Genomic DNA, 20,520 nt, shown 5'->3' on the forward strand with positions numbered 1-20,520 from the left:
CCCAACCAATTCCACCAACCAAATAGAAAATCTGCCACCAAATGTGGGGGAACCCACGAAAGCCCAAAAGTTCTAAAGATAAAGCTCTACAACTGATGAGCATTTCCACAGTATAACAACAAATGATCCACTATCTCTCCATAACGACACATAATGCACCAGTCAACGAAATCAAAACCCCAAACCCACAAGTTATTGCCCGTGAGAATCCTATTCCATGCAGTTGTCCAAACAAAGAAAGAGACATGCTGAGGTGCCTTAACCTTCCAAATACCTTTCCATGGAAAAACAGCGGAAGAAGAACCATGTAACTTATGATAAAACGAACGGATATTAAAATCTTCATTCTTCGTAAACTTCCATCTCATACGATCACCATTAATCGCTGAAGGTAAATTGGATGCCAAGAATTGAAATAAATTATCCACCACATCCGCCTCCCAATCATTAGGATCCTGAATAAAACGAACATCTCAAGTTCTCCTATCCCTCGCTCATTGGCATAATAAAGATGAGTCTACAGAAGCTGCTCTGTTAGTAGCAATATTGTACAAGATCGGAAAAGCCAAATGAAGAGGAAGATCCCTACACCACTGATATGTCCAAAATTTCATTGTATTCCCCACCCCAACCTTAAACTGAGTGTTTTTGCTAAAAACTTCCCAACCCATCCAGATACTTTTCCACAAACCACACCCATGAACACCCATTCCCAGATTGGAGGTCCACACCCCCCCCCCCCCCCCCATTCTTCCCCATATTTGAAAACTACCACCCTCCTCCAAAACCGAGTCTCCTTGACCCCAAAACACCAAAGCCACTTTCCTAGTTGGGTTTTATTGAAAGTCATTAGTTTCCTAATTCCTAAACCGCCATTGGCAATAAACATACAGACCTTATCCCATCCCAACAAATGAGTCTTAGAACCACCCCACAAAAAAATCCCTTTTGCAGCTTCTCAATTTTGTTAGTCACATGTACATTGTCAACTGCTTAACGCTTGGGATAGTTTAGGAAATATTTTTGGACTGAATTTTGTAGAGAAGCTGCTTTAAAGGGGAAAATGGACTTTTGCCCTTATTTTGTAAAAAATCTAGCACAATGTCCCTGTTTTGAGACTATCAAGCACCGTGTCCCTGTTTTGAAACTCGATTTAAAAAAAATCAAGTAACAGGTAGAACTTAACATTAGCAATGTCGAATTTTATGCATATTTTACCACTTAATTTAAAAAGAAAATTTAAGTAAAACTCGACTTTGTTAAAGTTGTGTTTCACTTAAAAATTTACATATAACTTGATTTTGAAGATATTGAGTTTTATACCGAATTCGATTTTGTTAAAATCGAATTTTAAAAACAAGGACACGTTATTTAATAGTTTCAAAACAGAGACATTGTGCTAGATTTTTTACAAAATCATAGCAAAAGCCCATTTTCCCCTGCCTTAAAAAGGCTTTTGTCCTGGGTTTGAAGTTTAGCACCTGCAGGGCTCCCCCACGAAACCCACCCCATATTAACAGACACTCTCGAAACTCCCGACTCGGTGCAAACGTAGGTTCATGCTTCATTCTTTTGGGGCGCATATGAGCTGCATTTAGCGAACTCAAATTAGGGCCAGCGGGCCCACAAGCCTTTGCCATTTGATGAGCACCTTAATTACGTTATATATCAGCTAGATAACTGTTACAAACTTACAATGGCGAAACAATTTTATATATATATATATATATATATATATATATATATATATATAATAGACAACTTTGATGAATGAATGACTGATCTGTTCCCATTCAGACGGGCTCACGTTTCAACTATGCATGTTTTGGTCGCTCATCATTAAGATATTGATCCTACCAAACAACATGGCTCATCACCAGACTTTGCATGGTCTCCTTTGTTACAGGTACTGTCAGTCTGTCATGCAAGGGAAAAAGGGGAACAACCACCAGTCACACTTCGGAGCAGCTAAATTAGTTTGTCTTGCTACTTGCTACTACACTTGTGTTTAGAAATAATAAAAAAAAAAAAAAAAAACTTTAACCTATTGGAAGTTTATATCAATGTACATGACTCGGAATCTTATGACACATATCATGATAAGATGAGCCAACGACCCAATGAATCTATCATTTACCAATTTTAGGTGGTTGTCAAGTAACTGCCTTCATTGGAATGAGACTTTTGTGATCAAATTAAGCTTCCTATGAGTTTTTAGCCATAACCCAATAAAACTATTTTCTAATCTGTGTGAAGAGCTCGATAGGTTTTCCAGTTCCTCCTGCGCTTCCACTGAAAGCAGAAAAACCACTTCCTTGTTGGCTGTTGAAAGCCCCAAATCCACCACCAGCTGAGGGAGCACCGGTGAATCCACCACCAGCCGCGGGAGCACCAGCAAATCCACCACCAGCTACAGGAGCACCGGCAAATCCGCCACCAGCTGTGGGAGCACCAGCAAATCCGCCACCAGCTGCCGGAGCACCGGCAAATCCACCACCAGCTGAGGGAGCACCAGCAAACCCACCACCAGAAAATCCCCCAGACCCACCAGCTGAAGCTACACTTGCAAATCCAGCAACCCCTGAAGCCACACTAGCAAACCCACCACCGGTAGATGATATACCAGCAAAGCCACCACCAGTAGCAGCACTTGAAAACCCACCAGGGGAACTAGTGCCAGTGAAGCCACCACCACCAAAACCACTGGGAGATCCAAAACCTGTACCTGGTAGACCGGTACCAATCTGTCTTGATTGTCCAAAAGACCCAAGAACGGATCCCAGTGCTTGCTGTCCTGATCCAATCTGTGCTGGCTGGCCAAACCCAGTTTGAGTTGGAGCTTGAGCTGTTGTTCCAGTACTGAAACCACCAGAGAATGCACTCGAATTTGTTGGTTGAGATGGTTGTGAAGACTGGGGAGACTGGAAGCTAAAAGATGCAGGACGAAACAGCTGTCCACTAGGAACCGTCATGTCAAATGCTGAGCTCATCGGACTTGATGCTGCATTACCAAATGGACCACCAAATGGATTTGATTTTGGAGCAGTTGCAGTAGGGGTTGAGCCAATACCAAATGCACCAAGGTTTCCCAAACTAAGTTCTGCTGTGTTACTTGTCTCAGGAGCCTCCTCCTCCATCTCATCCTCTTCTGTTTCTGCAACATCCAAACTTTCATTCTTTTCTACAGTTGTGCTTCCAGAAGTTGGGAGTGGTGTTGGGAATAGAACACGTGCAGTAGATGGCTGTGCTGGTTGAGCATTCAATGTCACATTAGGTGCAGGGTTTGCCATGTTACCGAAACTGGGCTGGCTTCCAGATGTCTGACTGGTTGAAATTTCAATTGTAGGGTCAGTTGTTACTGAAGGTTCAAGCTTCGATTCAATTTCACCTTTGGGAGGCTCAGACTGCAGAGATGATACTTGTTTGCTAGCATCCTTATCTGTTTTCAAACTAGATTTGGCCATAGGAGGTTGAAGCGCTGTTTTAGGAGACTCGGATATTGGAGTAGATAAGGGCACCAATGTTTTAGGAGCCTGCAAGGAAGAGGTAATTAAAGAAGGGGAAGCTGATGATGAGGATGTTGGCACTGTTAGGTTAGCATCTGCACTTGCATTAGAAGTGGTGAAAGGTCTGCTCAGGGGCATTGAAGATAAAAAGGTTGGGGTAGCTGATGAGGATTGAGGAGCTGTCATTGACTTGATCATTGGAGATGATGGAGCTGATGGAGCTGAAAGTACCAAAGATGTAGAAGAAACTAGTACATTTTCACCAGGCTCACTTTTGCCCGCGGGAAATTGAAATTTTCCACTCAGGGTGGACACTGCAGAAACACCAAATGTGGAAGAGAATGGAGAGTCATAATTTTCTCCAGATTCAAAAAGTGAACTTTTTGTATTTGAAGCCTTATCCTTAATAGTTCCAATTGTGGAAGTAAGCGTAGTTTCTTTACTACTTGAATTAAACATTTCACTGGATTTCTTCAGCAATGACACTGTTTGTGTGGGGAACATTGTGGATATCGATGGCTTTTGATGTTGGTTAGTTTCAGACTGCGCCATAGACTTGGCCTCATTTAACGGAACTGAACCAGGATTGTAAGTTATTTCACTGAAGGAATGTCCTATGGTGATATCGCAAGTTTCCCTTGGGCAATCTTTTCCTATTACAGGTGAAAATTCAGACGCTGACAGAAATGACAATGCTGAAACATTGTCTGTTTGCAATGTAGGAAACTTTAGCCCCACAGATTGTGATGGTGCTGGAAGCTCATTCGCCCGTGTGAATTGAATTGGGTTCTTAGAGGCTTGTTTTGTAGATGTATCCTGAATGCCTGCAGAATACACAACTCAAATGGAAAAGCGACGATCAGCCACTGTTTCTTATTAAGCTTCTAACTGTAAGTCAAAAAAACATTGTGGTTTTCACTTAGTTTGGCTCACCTTTGTCTTGAGATGAATAGGTTGAAGGGGTTATGCGAACCAGTGGGCGCTCAGCTGCTGACACATTAAGCATGTGAGGGTTAAAATGCTGCTTATTTACTAGAAGGGATGACCCATTCATGCTTGCCTTTTGGTGTTCTTGCAAAAGAATCCGTTTAACAGTTGTTTTTGAAGGTTCAAACTTAGCCCAACTCTGCATGCAAGTTATCGGAAAAAACTTGTCAGTTTGATTGTTCAGCACTAATTGGTGAGAAGCAAAGATTTTCTTACACATAACTGCTTGGAAAACTTGCTAAAATTAACTTGAACTTTACCCAAGTTTGGAAAATTAAGAGAAATGAGAGGATTGAGTTATCTATTCAAGAGATTCTCACCTTCAGTCTACATATCCCTACGTGCATGCATGTAAATACATCTACCTTGATAGATAGAAAACGATACAAGAAGTATAACATTGTTAAAATTTTTAAAGCTTTTCACCTGAATAGAGGTGTTTCTATTATTCTTCTTTGCACGATATCACCAAATACAAGCAGAATAATCTAAACAAACTCTATATATAACTAGTGACAAAACAATATGCAAGTCAATCACATCAATAACAACCCAGCAGATTCTTTTCGCAAATTTGGTAAAGATTTGGCCTTCAAAGTCTAACTAACGTCAGCCAGATCAAGTTGAGCTCTAAAACTGAGCATCAATTGGTAAAGAGTACAACATTTAATGCTTAAAGTGGCTTATTTAATTTTTTGGAATACAAAATATAGAAACAGTCAGGAAATATTACCCGATCTAATGAGTCTCTCCTCCTCCTCACTGTTTCTGGTTCAGAGCTCTTCATAGCACTCAATTGTTTTCTCCGAGACTCATCTTTAGCAGCAGTAGAACCAGAAGAATGCAAGAGTTTCTTAGTTGAAGGGGTATCACTAACTTTTGTTGCATCTGGAGAGCTGAATGAGGCATCATAGGGGATCCCTATTGTTTCAAACAACTCCTTTTTTACATTCTGTTGTTTTGCAGGTGTACTTATATTTAGAACTGCCATTTGTTTTGACAGACATTCAGAAAGTTGCTCAGCAGCTGCTAATTGTGAACTCATTGTGCTGTGTAAACTATGCAAGGACTGAGTCTGTCTGCAACAAGAATGTGTCGCTTAGGCAAAAATTAGAAATTAATCCACTTAGGTTCAGAGAGCTAAAACTAAGTAGCCTTGTGAATTTACCCTGCTATTGGCATCCTCAAAGTACACAATATATTGATCGATTGTGAAGATAACTTGACCATTCTTTAGTTGGAAGTAAAATTTGAAATATACATTGAAGAGGATGAATTCAATTGTATTTCCTAAACAAAAGACAACAAAATGCATTTATCATACCTTGAAGGCCTAAATTTACTCTGTTGAGCTCTCCAACCTACATGAGATCCACCATTTTCACTAAATTTATTGAGTTCAAGGTTGTTGAAATGCCTTTCCAATTCAATTAATTGATTGGTCAAATCCTGGGACAGGGAGAAAAATACAAAATTTTATTGAAAACTCAGGCGGTAAACGTATATGTCTAGTGTAAAATAACTGATAGGTTACCTGACTCATTTGTAATATATGACGACGCTTCATCTCATGTTCAGAACTCAACTTCTGGCGATTCCAGAGGTCCCAATATCGGCTATCAGAAGCTTGCTTAACAATGCCTTCCATGTATATTTTCCTTGCCAAAACTGAGTCAGTCAGACAATTATCAGTAAGTTAAATTAATTTGTAACAAACAAGAGAAATTTAGGTATTGAGATTTTATGTGATGATGTTGTCTTCAAATTACATCATTGGTACTTAATGGAAGGGAAAGTGCGACACAAATTAAAAGTAAAACAGGACATTCATTTTGAAATAGAGGTAGGTCTCTATCACCTCATAAAACCTCATGGGAGGAAATGAAGTTTATCTAAAGATAACAAAATATAACATAGAATTAACTTAGTTCTTAAAAGAAACTGTAAAAATGATTATAGAGTAATAATTGTAAAGGGCCTAATGTATCTGGAACTCATTAGACATCAACGTGGAAGCCATAAGGAATTTCAAGCAAACTGGTGCAGACCGATCAATTACCAAGAACTTAATAGGTATAGCTAATTGTCCACCTTAATCTCTTCTCCCCAGAGCAAAGTCCACTTCAGGCCTTCTCAACTCTGATACTATGGGAAACCTCATTCAAGGTTTTCAGAGAAACCACTTCCTTGACAGTGTGTTGAAAATTTTAAACTTTATGACACATTCCTTAACTTTTTTCACATCTTGACAATGTTTTTGACATACTCCTTTCCAAGTAATTCCATTTTAACACACTACCATCATTATTCCATATCACAATTTTCAAGAACCATAATTTCAACTCTAACACAAGCTTCCACACAATTTATCTGAGCGCTAGAGAAAATACTACAGCACTGTAATACAACCGCATTAAATGCACTTGTACTGTTAGGAGATAGTGAGAACCTTAGATTTGACCATGCTAGGACCCCTCTTTTTCTTTTTTCTTTTTTAATTGATAATTACGATCTCCCAATGGATCTTGAATTCATGATCTCACCCTCCACATTACTTTACAAGAGGAAGAGATGCCATTTGAGCTAGAGCTTATTGCCAGGACCCCTCTAGTTGATGTTATAACAATATCTAATATATCTCTCTTCAGGTTCTGAAATCAATAAAAAATAAATAAAATACTGTTAATTCCAATGATACCTTTTCCAATAGAACAATACCTTGTACAGTTTTATCAAGAAGATTCTCGATCTCACCAAGTCGTTCATCCATTATGCTCTACAAAGTCCAGAGAAAACCAAAATTCAAATATCAGTGATGGAATTTCAGAATTACAGCAATAGAGAGCATATATGTAATACCAAAAGGAAAATTACCTAAAATTCAAACAAGTTGGATATAAATATTTTTTACTGTAAGTTACACACGAACAAAATTATATAGTTAATAATCCACCAAATATGAACAACTCTACGAACAATGTATTACAAACACAAGGAAAATGTTCACAGTGATACGTACACTCAGACAACTGGAAGAACAGTTTATGTGAAACAATACCATCAAGAGCAAAACAAATGAAAAGGAAAATTATTCTATTCAGCAAAGCCCTAATCCAACTTTTTTTTTTATAAGTCAGCAAAGCCCTGATCCAACTACCAGAAGTCAGCAAAGAAGTTTGCTTCAATGATTACCAATTCACCAACTCATGTAAATTCATACCCATTTTGAGAAAAACCAATAATTTACCACCACAACTGACAACTTGATCATTTGTAAAGTGTCCTCATTCCAGTTGTAGTATGAGACATATTTTGAGATATTTCCAGCTAGTTATATAGCTTAAGACTACTGCCATGGGTTTAGGAAGGAACTATACTTGCAATCTTTTGCAGAGTACATGAATAGCAATGAAGAATGCCTTTACATACCAGTTCTAGGAGATTCTTTACCTAATAAAATTATTTTTACTTGTTAGTTTCTGACTGACCTTTGGGTTGTATGTTAAAAAAATGTGTAGGGTTTTTTTTTTTTTTTGGGTGTGTGGCTAGGTCTTTGGAGAAGCACCTTTACAGAAAGATGCTACTCTTATCAAACTCCCTCACCAGCTTCACTTTATTATTTTCCATTTCACTGGGGTTTAATACAAGTTAAAATTAAACGTGTTGAGGAATCTTTTAGCAAAGTGAAATATGTGCATTTCTCTTGTAAATGGTAACAAGGGTAACCATCCAAGAGTTCCCTTGAAAAATAGTGATTAGAGAAAAGGCATTGACATTTCCATTAATGCCCATCCACTTTAAGAAGGAAGGCTATCCTTGACAACTATGTAAATTCAGTTGATGTCATAGCAGGTGTGCATTCATGTTGAGGAGGGTTTTTTTTGTATGAATAAATTTTTTATTTCCAAACAGGAAGGCCTCCTCCAGCATCAGAGGAAAAAACCTACACAACAAAGGGATTCAGAGAAATCCCAGAGCTGCCCAACAAAAGAATTTTGCATGGCCCACTCACCTAAACACATGAGGGGCTTGGTTAGCAGCTTGGGGAGGGGGGGGGGGGGGGGGGAACCCAGTTAAAACAACAAAAATCAAATTCAATTGACAAACTAACAGTGTCCAAAATAACAGCGTCCAAAATAACAGCTGAAGATTGCCAACTAGCAACTCCACCTTTGAAATTAATAGCTTCAACACACGGATTAGAAACCCCTGCAAAACACACTTTGTTCAGTTGTAACTGCCTAGATATCACAACAGCCCATCTAAAAGCTTCTGCTTCTGCAACTTCAGGTTCTGTATTTAGAAACAACCTTCTGCTTCCCTTTCTAAGGCCTTATTCTTTAAAAATAAATCCTCATGATAAGTAAGATTCAATAACTCAATTTAGGTTTTTCTTCTAAAACTCATCCATTTTGAGGTTGGCAAGTGCAATGTTGGAGAGAGTATTTAGAAAACTCTAAAAAACATTGGCTATCTACTGAATCTAATACAGCAAAAGACAGAGTCTAGTTTCTCATAACCAAAATCGTGCTGGAAACCATCTTGTTTCCCAGGTTCAGATAACATATGAAAGACTGAGAGACGGTTAACATGGACAAGCTTCTAGAGCTGCTTTATTAACTTAAAAGGGGGGATATAATAGAAATTAGAGTCATACAAATCCACATTGATTGACTCTTACACACACACATCTGTGTTTTCTAAGTTCCACCCTCTCTCATCAACAGTCTGATTAAGAGCATTTGGCATTACCAAGTTCCATTTAAAGCCATCTTCTTCAATGTTCAGCAAAATTTTTAACACATACAAGTACTTTTTACTTCATCTAGTCCCTTGTCTAATGATTTCCACAATCTCCAAGATTGGCTAGATCCAAAGGGACCTTTATTGTTGTCAGACTTAGCTCTGCTTAAAGTTCCTATTTTTTTTTATACTAGGATTTTTTTTTTTTTTTGAAAATAGGGGGGTTAAGTTCCTTTGAGGTTTTTTCCTTAAATCATTCCCCCATATTTGTTCTTAGGATTGGGCTGACTTTTATTAGGCCACTGCCATCTCACTTTATCTTGCAAAAGCTAGTCTCCCTTAAGGTCTAATCGAAACAACAAGACTGGAGAATTTTTCCTCTCCCATTATATTCTTCTTTAAAAATGTGTTTGGTTGCACCTACAGAAAGAGAAGGGAAAGGATAAGGAAAAGGAAAGAAAAATATTTTCCCTTGGGTGAGTTTGGATATAGGGAGGAATGGAAAGAAAAAAAGAAAAGGTATATTTCCTTTGTTTGTTTTGCAAATAGAAGGGAAAGGGAAAATGTGTGTTTTTACCTTTATGCCCTTATATATATCCAATTGACATATTTCTATACTTTTCTGTTTAGTTTGCAAATATAAATTAAAAATAGAAAAGATATGTCTTTTGTATTTATTAGATTTTAAATGAAAAAACATTTTACGCTCTACCAAAATTGAGTCAAATATGAAACATTACCTTCCATATTCCGCATTTCTCACAAAGGGTCCTCATGCCTTCCTCCAATGCTTCAACTGAACTTTTCTGATTGATGGTGCAGGCATCCCTGAAACCACCCTCGGCTTCTATAGATTCCAAAAGTGTATCAAGCTCTTTGGTCAGCTCGTTTATCTGGAGTGAAGAGACAAAGGAACACTAAGAGGAATTGGGTCTTCCAAAGGGTGATAGAAAAGTAAATTAGACTTGAGAATAAGACCATTATCTCAAAACTTTTTAAAAAGTTAGCATAGACGTCCTATCATACTTGTGAACATATTAGCATAGCATAATCAACCTTTAACTCAGTCATAGCTGGGACAGCATTTGTGTTAGTCTTAAAAAATGCTACCCTCAAATGCTAACTCTCAACTCTTACTCAAATTCTAGTCAAATTTGAAAGAAATAAGACATGTACATTACATTTCCAAATTGTTTTGATGAGTTCAGTTCAGAATTCAGCATGGCTGACGGGGGCTGAGTCCTGTAATTTTCCTTGGAAGGATGAACGTTATGGTTGCCATACTTTCCCAATGCAAACTTTTCCTGTGAAGACGTTTGTAAGCTATGAACAGAAGGTGATGATTCAATATTCCCTGCCCCTACTGAAGTTCTCTGTCCCCCAATCTGAACTGGTCTACCAGAAGAATTTACTGAAGTTGATGTACTGGTGGAATCCTTTAAATGTAAAGGTTTAACAGCTAGGCCTCCAGAAAGATTTGAAGCACCATAAGAAAGGCCAGAGTTTTCAGTTCGGTTGCCTTGAATAGAACCTGAAGGAAAAAGTGAGGATCTTGCATTACTGTCTTTTGGAAAGATGGAATTTCCACTTGACAGCGACTGAGATGAAGCACTCTGTAAGCTAGTTGATCTAATATTTCCTAGAAATTGCTCGCTTGTCCCAACACTATTTGATAATTTCTTATGATCTGATTGCCCAGGGATATCAGCTGGACTATTTACTCCAAAAGCAGGGTTAGATCCAATTTTTTGAGTTCCGGTCTTGCTTAAGTCACTAAACACGTTAAAAGAAGCTTTATTAGATGATTGGTCTAATTTTGTGCTTTGCTGGCTGGAAGGCTGTATTGGTTGACCATCTGTTTCTTGGGAAAGCTTTGTAACAGGGACAGTTTGTAGTCTATCAGCTTCAAAGGACAATGAACTTAGCTGGGATTCAACTTTCGAGGTCTTCAATATACTGTCTTTAAAGGATACTGGACTGGCAACAACCGGAGAAACTGAATCAGAAGGCTTTGGATCAGTTATCTTTAAAATATCACCAACTCCTTTCATGTTAAGTTCCTTTTTGTTCCCCTCCTGGAACCGAAAACCCAAAGACACAAGCTCTGATTCTGGTTTGTCCAATCCAAGTGAAGATTTGGATAGATCACATTGTACAGGTACTGCTGCATGAGTATCCACTACCTCATCTTCCTCCTCAGAAGGGGCAGAAATAACCTCAGGTGGAACTGCAGTTTCTCTAGTACTACAAAAAAAAAACTTAATTTAATGCGGAATATAGACAAACATAGCACAGAAACTGTAGAAACAATGCCACTTAAAGGTACTTAGAGACCAACTTGTATGATATCAAATGAGCCTCATGATAATTAACACAAAGGGAGATGTGAAAGACATCACATCACAGAGAACTACCTGGCCACATGGAACATGACAAGCTTCCCTTCCAGCGTAAGGCATAGAAGAATGCAATATGGTGAGAGCTCTATACATTCGTCCACTCCAAGTTGGATTTTGAATTTCTCATAGAGTGAAACTTTGTCGACACAAAGCCCCAGGATCAAATTATCATTACCATTATCTGAAACAATGTCCGTATAAACAAACTTAAATTAAATAATGATAACACAGTCCTGAAACAAGCATAAATAAAGTCAATCCAATGAATAGCCAACAAGACACAAAACACCCATGAATACACACACACACATCTGTGCATGTGTGTGTAATTGTGCATGATTGTTTGTGTGCGAGTATAAGAGAGAGAAGAAAGACGGAGAAGTAGCAAGGCACTTGAAGAAACTGGGTTTGCAAGCCATTTATGCTAGTAAATATCAGTACAAAAATCCTAATCATAGATGCAATAATCAGTCGTTTAAATACTATGATGAGGGCCATGGAGTAGACACATTAGCTCAGAAAAACAATGGACTTTAAAGTAGCAGCAACCGAATGTGTATGTAGGATCTTCAAGTAATCTAGCATTTTAGAGGATAAATAGAAGATTTTGAGGGTTCCTAAAGAATTAGAAAGGCAACTCAAATTTCCTAGTAGAAAGTGAATTTTTATGTAATGGATATACAACTAAATATGACAGATTAATAGTTCCTAATTGGAAAAAAGAATTATGTAAAATGAAAGAATCACTTTATCCATTTGCTCTTAGTCTAAAATACACCTTGAAGCCCAATCTTCGGTTTCCATTTTTCTCGTTCAATATCAATAACTGCAACTTCATTGAGCTCGTCACCTAGTGACCAACCAAGAAACACAATATGCGTCTCTGCATTCTTCCTGTTAGCAGTAATTGCGAGCTCACTGTTCTAACATACAAATGTAAAAGTTAGCCATCACCATTCCGAGATAGAATAATATGATAATATTACAATTGATACAAATGAATACTCATTAGAAAGTAATAAAAATATATTTAGCGTATGAAATTGTGAATAAAGAATGTAAAGGAAAGGAAAGGAAATTTAAGAACATGGTCAATTTTGATAAACTGAGATGTAAAAAGGTACTCAGAAAAAATATGAATCAAAAGGCTCAGCCTAAACAAAATAAAGTAAATGTCCAATCATAATGATTACTTGTATACAGACCCCTATGAAACCAAGCTTAAACAACCAGGGCTCAGTGAAAAGCAGTTACCCAAAAAGTGATATTCGTGAGTTCTGTAACTAATCAAGAAAATCAAACCAAAAATTCCAGTTTTCAACAAACTCTCTCCATGAACAGAATGTTATTTGCAAAAAATTTGAATTACATTCTTGTTAAAGTTATATTGAGGGCAGTTTTTAATTTTTAGCTTTTGGCATGTTTGGCTTGAGTCTAATTTTCTCCTCTTTTAACCTCTGGAAGAAAATCTCCTATTCCATGTGTAAACTATTTTCTTGATAAGGAAGAAGAATTTTGATAAACAGTAAATAATAAGTTTTATTGAACAAAATGGACAATGCATCAAGCACTCAGGATGTGTAGTAGATGTACAACACAGCTAAGCTCCAAAATGACAATGATCAATGAAATCTTTGGTTAACAAAAAACAAATGTTCCTCATGGTTTTTTTTTTTCCTTTTTGTTTTGAGGGGAAGAAGGTGGGGGTGGGGGGGGGGGGGGGATTGATAGTTGTGCATTCTCTACAACTCATGGGCAAGACCAACTCCAAATTATTTGATTGATGCAGGATAAAGTCCATAAAATGAATTGGTGAAAATTTAGGCATGCTTCAATAATCGATATATTAAGTCAAAGTTAACAGCATCAGGAAAAAAATCTGAATAAATTAATTCTGGAAGAAAAAGCATTTTGCTCCCTTTATGTTTGGGGCAGTTCACAATTCCTCCATTTATCTTTGAAATCAACCAATTTCCCCCTCTATGTTTGGGAAATGAGCAAATACCCCAGTCCATTACTTTTTTCAGTTAAATCCAACAGAATCACAATGATTAAATATGCAATCCAGGAAAATAACAATGCAATCTTCAACCTTTCTCTTCCTTGTGGTGTACGACTAATAACTTCTTGATAAGATTCCATTGGATTTAACTGAATTTAACTGAAAATGTAACGGATTGGGGGTATTTGCTCATTTTCCAAACCTAGAGGGGGAAATTGGTTGGTTTCAAAGATAAAGGGGGGAATTGTGAACTACCCCAAACATAGAGGGGGGAAAGTACTTTTTCCCCCTAATTCTAAATGTCAAATAGTTAAAAAAAAAAAAAAACTTCAGATATGAAATTAACAACACATACCATTGTTCTAAATAGCTCAAGAATAAGTGCGGTCCAGTTCCAAAGGGTAAAATGTCATCATATAAACCTTCAAACAAATAATCGAAGGATAGTACAACTGGCTCAAAAGAAGCCTACAAGAAAGATTTCACAAAATCAATGTTCAAAACAACAGCAGATACTTTCTAAGATATAACAATACATTTGCAAAACTGCTATTATCATGTAGCACCATGACGAGTTGGGGACCCCACAATTTGCAGAACATTTTAGCGGATGAGAATTTTCTCAATAGTGGCATGCCAACAAGGTTGCCCTGTTAGTGCCCTAATTCTGTTACTTGTATTATAAAAAAGTCTTTGGGGGGTTGAAAACCTGATTGGCCCATTATAAATCATGAATAGGTGAAAAAGTTGATCACAACATCAAAATCCTTAACTCCACATTTTGCTAGAGAAGACATCTGTGGGACACGGCAATGTAAATATAAATCAAAAGAATAAACTTGAACTACTACAAATGGAATTAAACTCAATGATCTTAATTACCACCACCCCAACACCCTCTTGCCGTGGAGAAAAGGGTAGTGGGGGGGGGGGTGTTTTGCAGCCCTAACCTTGACATCCGTAAGAAAGGTATACCACGCTGAACTTATAGAGCTAGGTACTGCCTCCACCACAACATGAGTGTAGATAAATTTCAACCCAAGAATGATTTTCATTATTATCTAAACCAACTTTTTTTTAATGGAAATTATCTAATCCAATTTGAAAAACAAACATATTTGAGTGTATCTCTACTTTCGCAAACAATGAATTTTGCCACTATATTGGCCCTAACAGCAACCCAATTGTAATGAACAAAAGCTTAAGCAGCAGAAAGGAAATACACATTGCTAACTCATCTCATATTAAATTAAATAAAAACAAAAAAAACAAAACAAATCTTAAAATAAAATTTTTGGTCAGTATCCAGAAATTAGTTACTAACATCAGTAATTTTGCCTTCTTTGTTTCTGATAACTTGGACAATGTAATTTTCCTCTTGGCCATCTGGAGTAAGTCGAAAGCATCCTAGAATAATGCAATCTGGACGAATCCACCTGATAGAATCCACTGGTGCAATTATTCAAGATATATATTAGTTTCACTGCTTAATAATGTTAAAAAAAAATAAAGAAAAACATCAAACAAGATAAAAAGGAAGAAGAAGAACGGTCATATTTTAACAAGAGAGTTTAAAATTAAGCATCAGACAATAAGCTTCAATTAATCTGAGGAATAATCAAGGCAACTACACATTAATTCCGAGTTTTTGATAAATCTCTGGTATAAACTCATACCAGCTCCAAACCCTTATCCATCACTTAGCTTTGTTTAGGAACACCCTCAACATTAAGGCAGAAACACTGTTCCATTCACCCATATGTGAAGAATGGCCATATTTTAACAAGAGACATCAAAATTAAGCATCAGCCAATGAGATTAAATAGAAAGTGGAAACTCTTCCCACCATAAAGAATGGGGAGGAGAGTGAGGTCATGGCTTCGATAGAAAAATTGAGCATGTTATGTTCATCAACAACTGAAGTTACACAACAAACAAAACCTTTAAACAACAACTAACCTGACAAATAATCAAGGCAACTACATACTAATTCTGAGTTTTTGATAAATCTCTAGTATAAACTCATACTAGCTCCAAACCCTCATTCATCACTTAGCTTTGTTTAGGAACACCCTCACCACTAGGCAGAACCATTTTTCCATCCACTTACATGTGAACTCAGCTCTAAAGATTTAAGGGTTTATCCAATTCCACAAGCACACAAGAATCAATGGGAATTTCTAAGCTACATTTATTTTGAAAAAGAAAAGCAAGAAAAATCAAGTTTGCATGCAGAGTTTGACTAAAAATGGAGAAAAAAAAAATCAATCAGCAATCTGTAGGACAAAATGTATTGACAGTGAAATTCAGGTAATGGACATCTTATTCTCCACGTTTTGTAATCAATTTCCTAAGAATTAGTCCACTTGTTTTGCCACCTTTGACAAATGCCAACCATCAAAGTCTACATGCTATAAAATTAAAAGAATAAGACATATGTATATGCAAGGAATTCTGACAAGGCATAAACTACAAGGACATTCTTGTCACTGTATAAACTGAACAAAAAAAAAATACAGAAATAATAACTGAATAAGAAAGAGGGGGGAGGGGGGGGGGGCGCAGAAGCAATTGCATTCAGAACCTAAGGAAACAATCTATGAACGGGAGTTTCAGCTAAAAAGAAGGAACAAACCTTTTGCACTACAGTCAGAATCACCAATCAATGAATTAAATGATAGTGACATACTGAACCGCTCCTTGAATCTTGAGGACATGATGCTAAGGACATTTTTCCTTGCCACAGCAACAAACTTTCCTTTTGCACTCCATTCAACTATGATAAAGCAAAAACTTAATTAGCAATGGAAACTATACAACCTTTTTTTTTGGGCAGGCGCGGGGGGGGGGGGGGGGGAGGGAATGCTGGAGCTATAAATGAATGCTCCAAAAGATGAGAATTTTTCAGTTTTAATATGGAGCATAGCTTTAATGTAAAGATTGGACAACGATTTGTTACTTGTTCATTTGGTAACTGATGTATCCAGAGGTTTCCTTAAAGTTCAAAAGGTATTGGGATAGGTGATTCCCAGTGTGCTGTGGGAAAAGTGTCATATTGACTTATGTAGAAAATGCAATGAAATACAGAGGTCAGGTCTCTTAAAATGCCGAGGCCCTAGGATGATAGCTATCACTCATGTCCAGCATTGAAATTACATTTCCCAGGAAATCATTGATTGGTTCCAGATATATTCCAAAATTTTCTAAGATTAGCAATACATAAGATGTCTATGAGGACCATTTTACATACAAAATAAGGGCTCTCTTTGGGATACCCCTTAGAAAAGCAACACTACTAAATGCCTATTCGTTATCATTGGTAAAAACAAAGAGCACTCTTCCAATAAATCTTGCTCTAACACTTAAAAGGAGCAAACACACTCCAATAAGAAATATCACAAATCAATAGATAATACTTCAAATTATATTTCGACTTACTGCTACTACACAGGTGAGCCCGGCAGTCTACTTGACCATGGAAGAGTTTTGCACATTACTTTCAATAATGTTGTTATGAAAACCATATAAACCATCATTGGCTTTTGGATTCAACCTTTAGGGGGAAAAAACTATTCATAACAAATTAACAATAATAATTAAAAAAAAACAAAAACAAAAAACAAAACTTTTGTTCTTGCAGATTACAATAAAATAATGAAAGCCGTAGCAACATTATAGCATTCCCATGATAATAATGTAGCATGTTCGTTAGAGAGACAAAGATGCAAGTGTTTGTCTGATAGAGTAATTACTGAAAACTGTACGTGAACCATATAGGAGAATTAAAGTCAATTAAATATCACATACCAGCATCAACATCATCCATTACTTCTTTAAACAGCCCATCCACGGCTCCTTGATATAACTTCCCAGAATTCGAAAGAACAACATAAGAGTTTTCTGACTTTTTTCTCCATCTGAAGTCTTTTACAAAGCTCGTTTCATCAACAGAGCAAGAGAAAGATGGTGTTGCTTCCTGCACAATGGGCAGTGGAAATGAAAATTGACAAAAATACCATTTTCAGTTCAGTTGATGACGAGATGAATACCATAGCAAACGGCACTAAGAATAACAATCTTAAATACAAATTGAAGTAAACAAATGCATTTAGATGGAACCCCAAGAGGCATTCTAAAACATACAACATAAACCAAGCCCTGGTTCCAAAATTTTGCGGTCAGCTATTGATCCTACTAGTGAGCGCGCCCGTTCTATTGGGCAAAACTTAGGTACAGTTCCTCCTTAGGTGAAGATAGTACCTTAGGTTCCCAATTGAATTCAAACACATGGCTACATTGACTCATGCAACTCAAACTTCAAAAAAAAACAAGGAGAATCAAATTCAATGAAGTTTTACTACTTTCTTAATTGACATGGTTCTTTTTTACTACTTCTACAAATGTTATTTTCTCACCAGTGCATTATCGGAAACAATAAGCTGTAATTTAGGGATGTAAGTGTTAAGGGATTTGAAGCGAATTACCTGATTGAGAAGCGAAGAGACGGAGAAGAAGTGGATATGAGAAGCAACAGAGGCAGCGAGGGTTGAATTATCGGTGGAGAGAGCCAAGATGTGAACCTTGCCAATCGGAACATCAACGATGCTCAATTCCTGAATGGAAGAAGAGGGGGAGGTTTTGGCGGAATCGATAGCGTCCTTGGTTCTGGCGACGCAGAATCCATCGGGGTGCGCGACGAAGATGAGGCGGTGGAGTTCGGAGACGGCGAGTGGCTGAGATGGAAGGGCTTGGAGATCGAAAATGGGGTCGGAGTCGGAGTCGGAGGGTTTGATTGGGAGGGGTTCGCCGATTTGATCGAAGTAGAAGTCGGTGTTGTTGACGCATTCGCCTTCAATTGCGTCTTCTAATTCTATCATTTTGGAATTGATCTCATCGATGGAGACCATTGCAGTTGAAGAACCCTAGCTAAGCTAAGCTAAGCTAGCAGAGAAAGGAGAGAGAGCGAGAGAGAGGGTTTTGGGCGGGAAGAGTGAGTGAGGAGTGACCTAAAACTCGCTCCACTTAGCGTCATTGCTACGAATTACTAAACTCGCTGCATTATTATTACGCCATCATTATGGAAAATGCAAGCTTAGTAAATTATGAAAAATATTAGAGAGTTATAATTAGGGATCAACGCTATAGATTAAAATTCTCAAAAATAAAAATATTGTGAAAAAAGTAATCAGTATTTCTTTTTGATATTTCAAGGTGCATGTTGTGGGGGGTAAAAAGACCTTGATGGGAATATGGGCCGTTGGGTCTTGCTAAGAAAGGCCGACCTGCTCTTGGGTTTAGGACTTGTTAGTACTACGGGTCGGCCCATACGCCGAGGATCCGGCCGAGGATATTTTTCCCCTCGGACTGACACCGGAGAACCCGAGACTTCATGGTAAAGGTTAGGGAATGACATGGTCAAGACCAATGGTTAGAGGGAGTGAACTCTTGAATGTCCTATAAGCACCGATGTTGGAGAAATATCAAAGATAAAGGCTGCTACCTCCACATTAAAGACCCTGCACCAACCACCCTGGCCGCATTAATGGGGAAGTGACACTTGAACAGTAGAAGGGAAACTTCTAGTTACTGTTCAAAGGCACTAAGAAAAGAAATATCTAGGATAAGGGAGGAGTTTGGGCAACACGTGTATAAAGTATTAAAAGGAGAAGTATTTAAGGGGGAACCTGAAACAAAAACAGGGACGGACTCTTTTGTAAGAAAAAAAGAAACAGAAACAGAAAGAAAGAGATAATTTAAGAACAGCACTTGGCTTACGTCCGAGGAGGTTGATTCATAACATTCCTTGTTGTTTCCAAGTATTACTAGTCTTTGGCTTGTCATTTAATCCTCACATACTTCTAACCTGGGTTTCAAGCCCACACTCTACAAATCCATATTGTTTAAGGCTCATTGGGCCTGAGCCCATAACTGTTCTTGGGGCCAGGTGCAATTGTGCACTTACAATTGGCGCCGTCTGTGGGAACCTAGTCTAGAAGAGGTAGGGATATTATGTCAGGCTTAGGCTCTCACCATGCAGAGTCACAAGGATCACAACCGGAAGATCATTTCGAACGTCTTGAACATCGTAGGGACCGTGAGGGAAGCGTCCATACAGAATACCCAGGGGCTAGCCATACTCATGGAGGGGGTAGCACCACCCACGATGAGGGTTCTAAATCCATGCAGAAGGAAATCAATCGTTTGAAGAGGAAGTTACGCCGTGCTAAACGTAGGGTTTCCCCGTCCTCGTCTAGTTCTTCCTCAGAGAACGATAGGGGACTTGGCTACAGTTCAAGGTCATGTTCCCCCACCAGCGCAGCATCCTCCGGTGAGGAGGACGACCAGCCAACCCGCAGGCGCAAGAAGCTTCGTTCTAGGGGCTTAGGCAACGATACCATGAGTAGGGCGTTGCACCAACTCTCTAAATCTCCGTTTTCACGGAGGATTGAGAGAGGGAGGCTTCCCAGGAGGTTCACCCAGCCCACCTTTACCATCTATAATGGCCGAACTGATCCGGTGGAGCACGTGAGTCACTTCAACCAAAGGATGGCAGTGCACTCTCACAACGAGACTCTGATGTGTAAAGTCTTCCCCTCCAGCTTGGGACCTGTGGCTATGAGATGGTTTAACGGTCTCAAATCGGGATCTGTAGGCTCCTTTGGGGAGCTAACTAAGGCATTTGCTTCGCGGTTCATTACGTGTAGCAGAGTCCCTCGGCCATTGGACTCATTGCTATCCATGGTCATGAAGGAAGGGGAGACACTGAAAGCATACTCTGACCGATATTGGGAGATGTTTAACGAAATAGACGGCGACTTTGATGAGGTGGCGCTTAATACCTTTAAGGTGGGTCTCCCTACTGATCACGACCTAAGAAAGTCTT

General features: G+C 38.3%; 1 protein-coding gene across 1 annotated transcript; it reads right to left on the reverse strand.

The window, feature by feature from the left end:
* Window positions 1-1,960: 1,960 nt before the first annotated feature.
* LOC142608468 (nuclear pore complex protein NUP214) lies at window positions 1,961-18,675 on the reverse strand. Its single transcript, XM_075780247.1, has 15 exons — window positions 18,122-18,675; window positions 17,445-17,613; window positions 16,273-16,413; window positions 14,962-15,086; window positions 13,993-14,105; window positions 12,414-12,553; window positions 11,651-11,816; window positions 10,418-11,480; window positions 9,977-10,129; window positions 7,212-7,269; window positions 6,028-6,161; window positions 5,818-5,942; window positions 5,227-5,572; window positions 4,440-4,632; window positions 1,961-4,330 (listed from the first exon to the last, which is right to left on the reverse strand). Exons 1-15 carry the CDS (start codon window positions 18,542-18,544, stop codon window positions 2,235-2,237), a joined length of 5,445 nt encoding a protein of 1,814 aa, XP_075636362.1. The 5' UTR covers window positions 18,545-18,675; the 3' UTR covers window positions 1,961-2,234.
* Window positions 18,676-20,520: the final 1,845 nt, after the last annotated feature.

The sequence above is a fragment of the Castanea sativa genome, chromosome 8 (assembly GCF_040712315.1).
Source record: "Castanea sativa cultivar Marrone di Chiusa Pesio chromosome 8, ASM4071231v1".
NCBI lineage: Eukaryota > Viridiplantae > Streptophyta > Magnoliopsida > Fagales > Fagaceae > Castanea > Castanea sativa.

Coding starts and splice junctions, on each gene's coding strand:
- LOC142608468 (XM_075780247.1), bottom strand. CDS start 18,544: ATGGTCTCCATCGATGAGATCAATTCCAAAATGATAGAATTAGAAGAC. Junction 16,414..17,444: donor AATGGATGATGTTGATGCTG/GTATGTGATATT, acceptor GCTTTATCATAG/TTGAATGGAGTGCAAAAGGA. Junction 11,817..12,413: donor ACCGAAGATTGGGCTTCAAG/GTGTATTTTAGA, acceptor ACATTGTTTCAG/ATAATGGTAATGATAATTTG.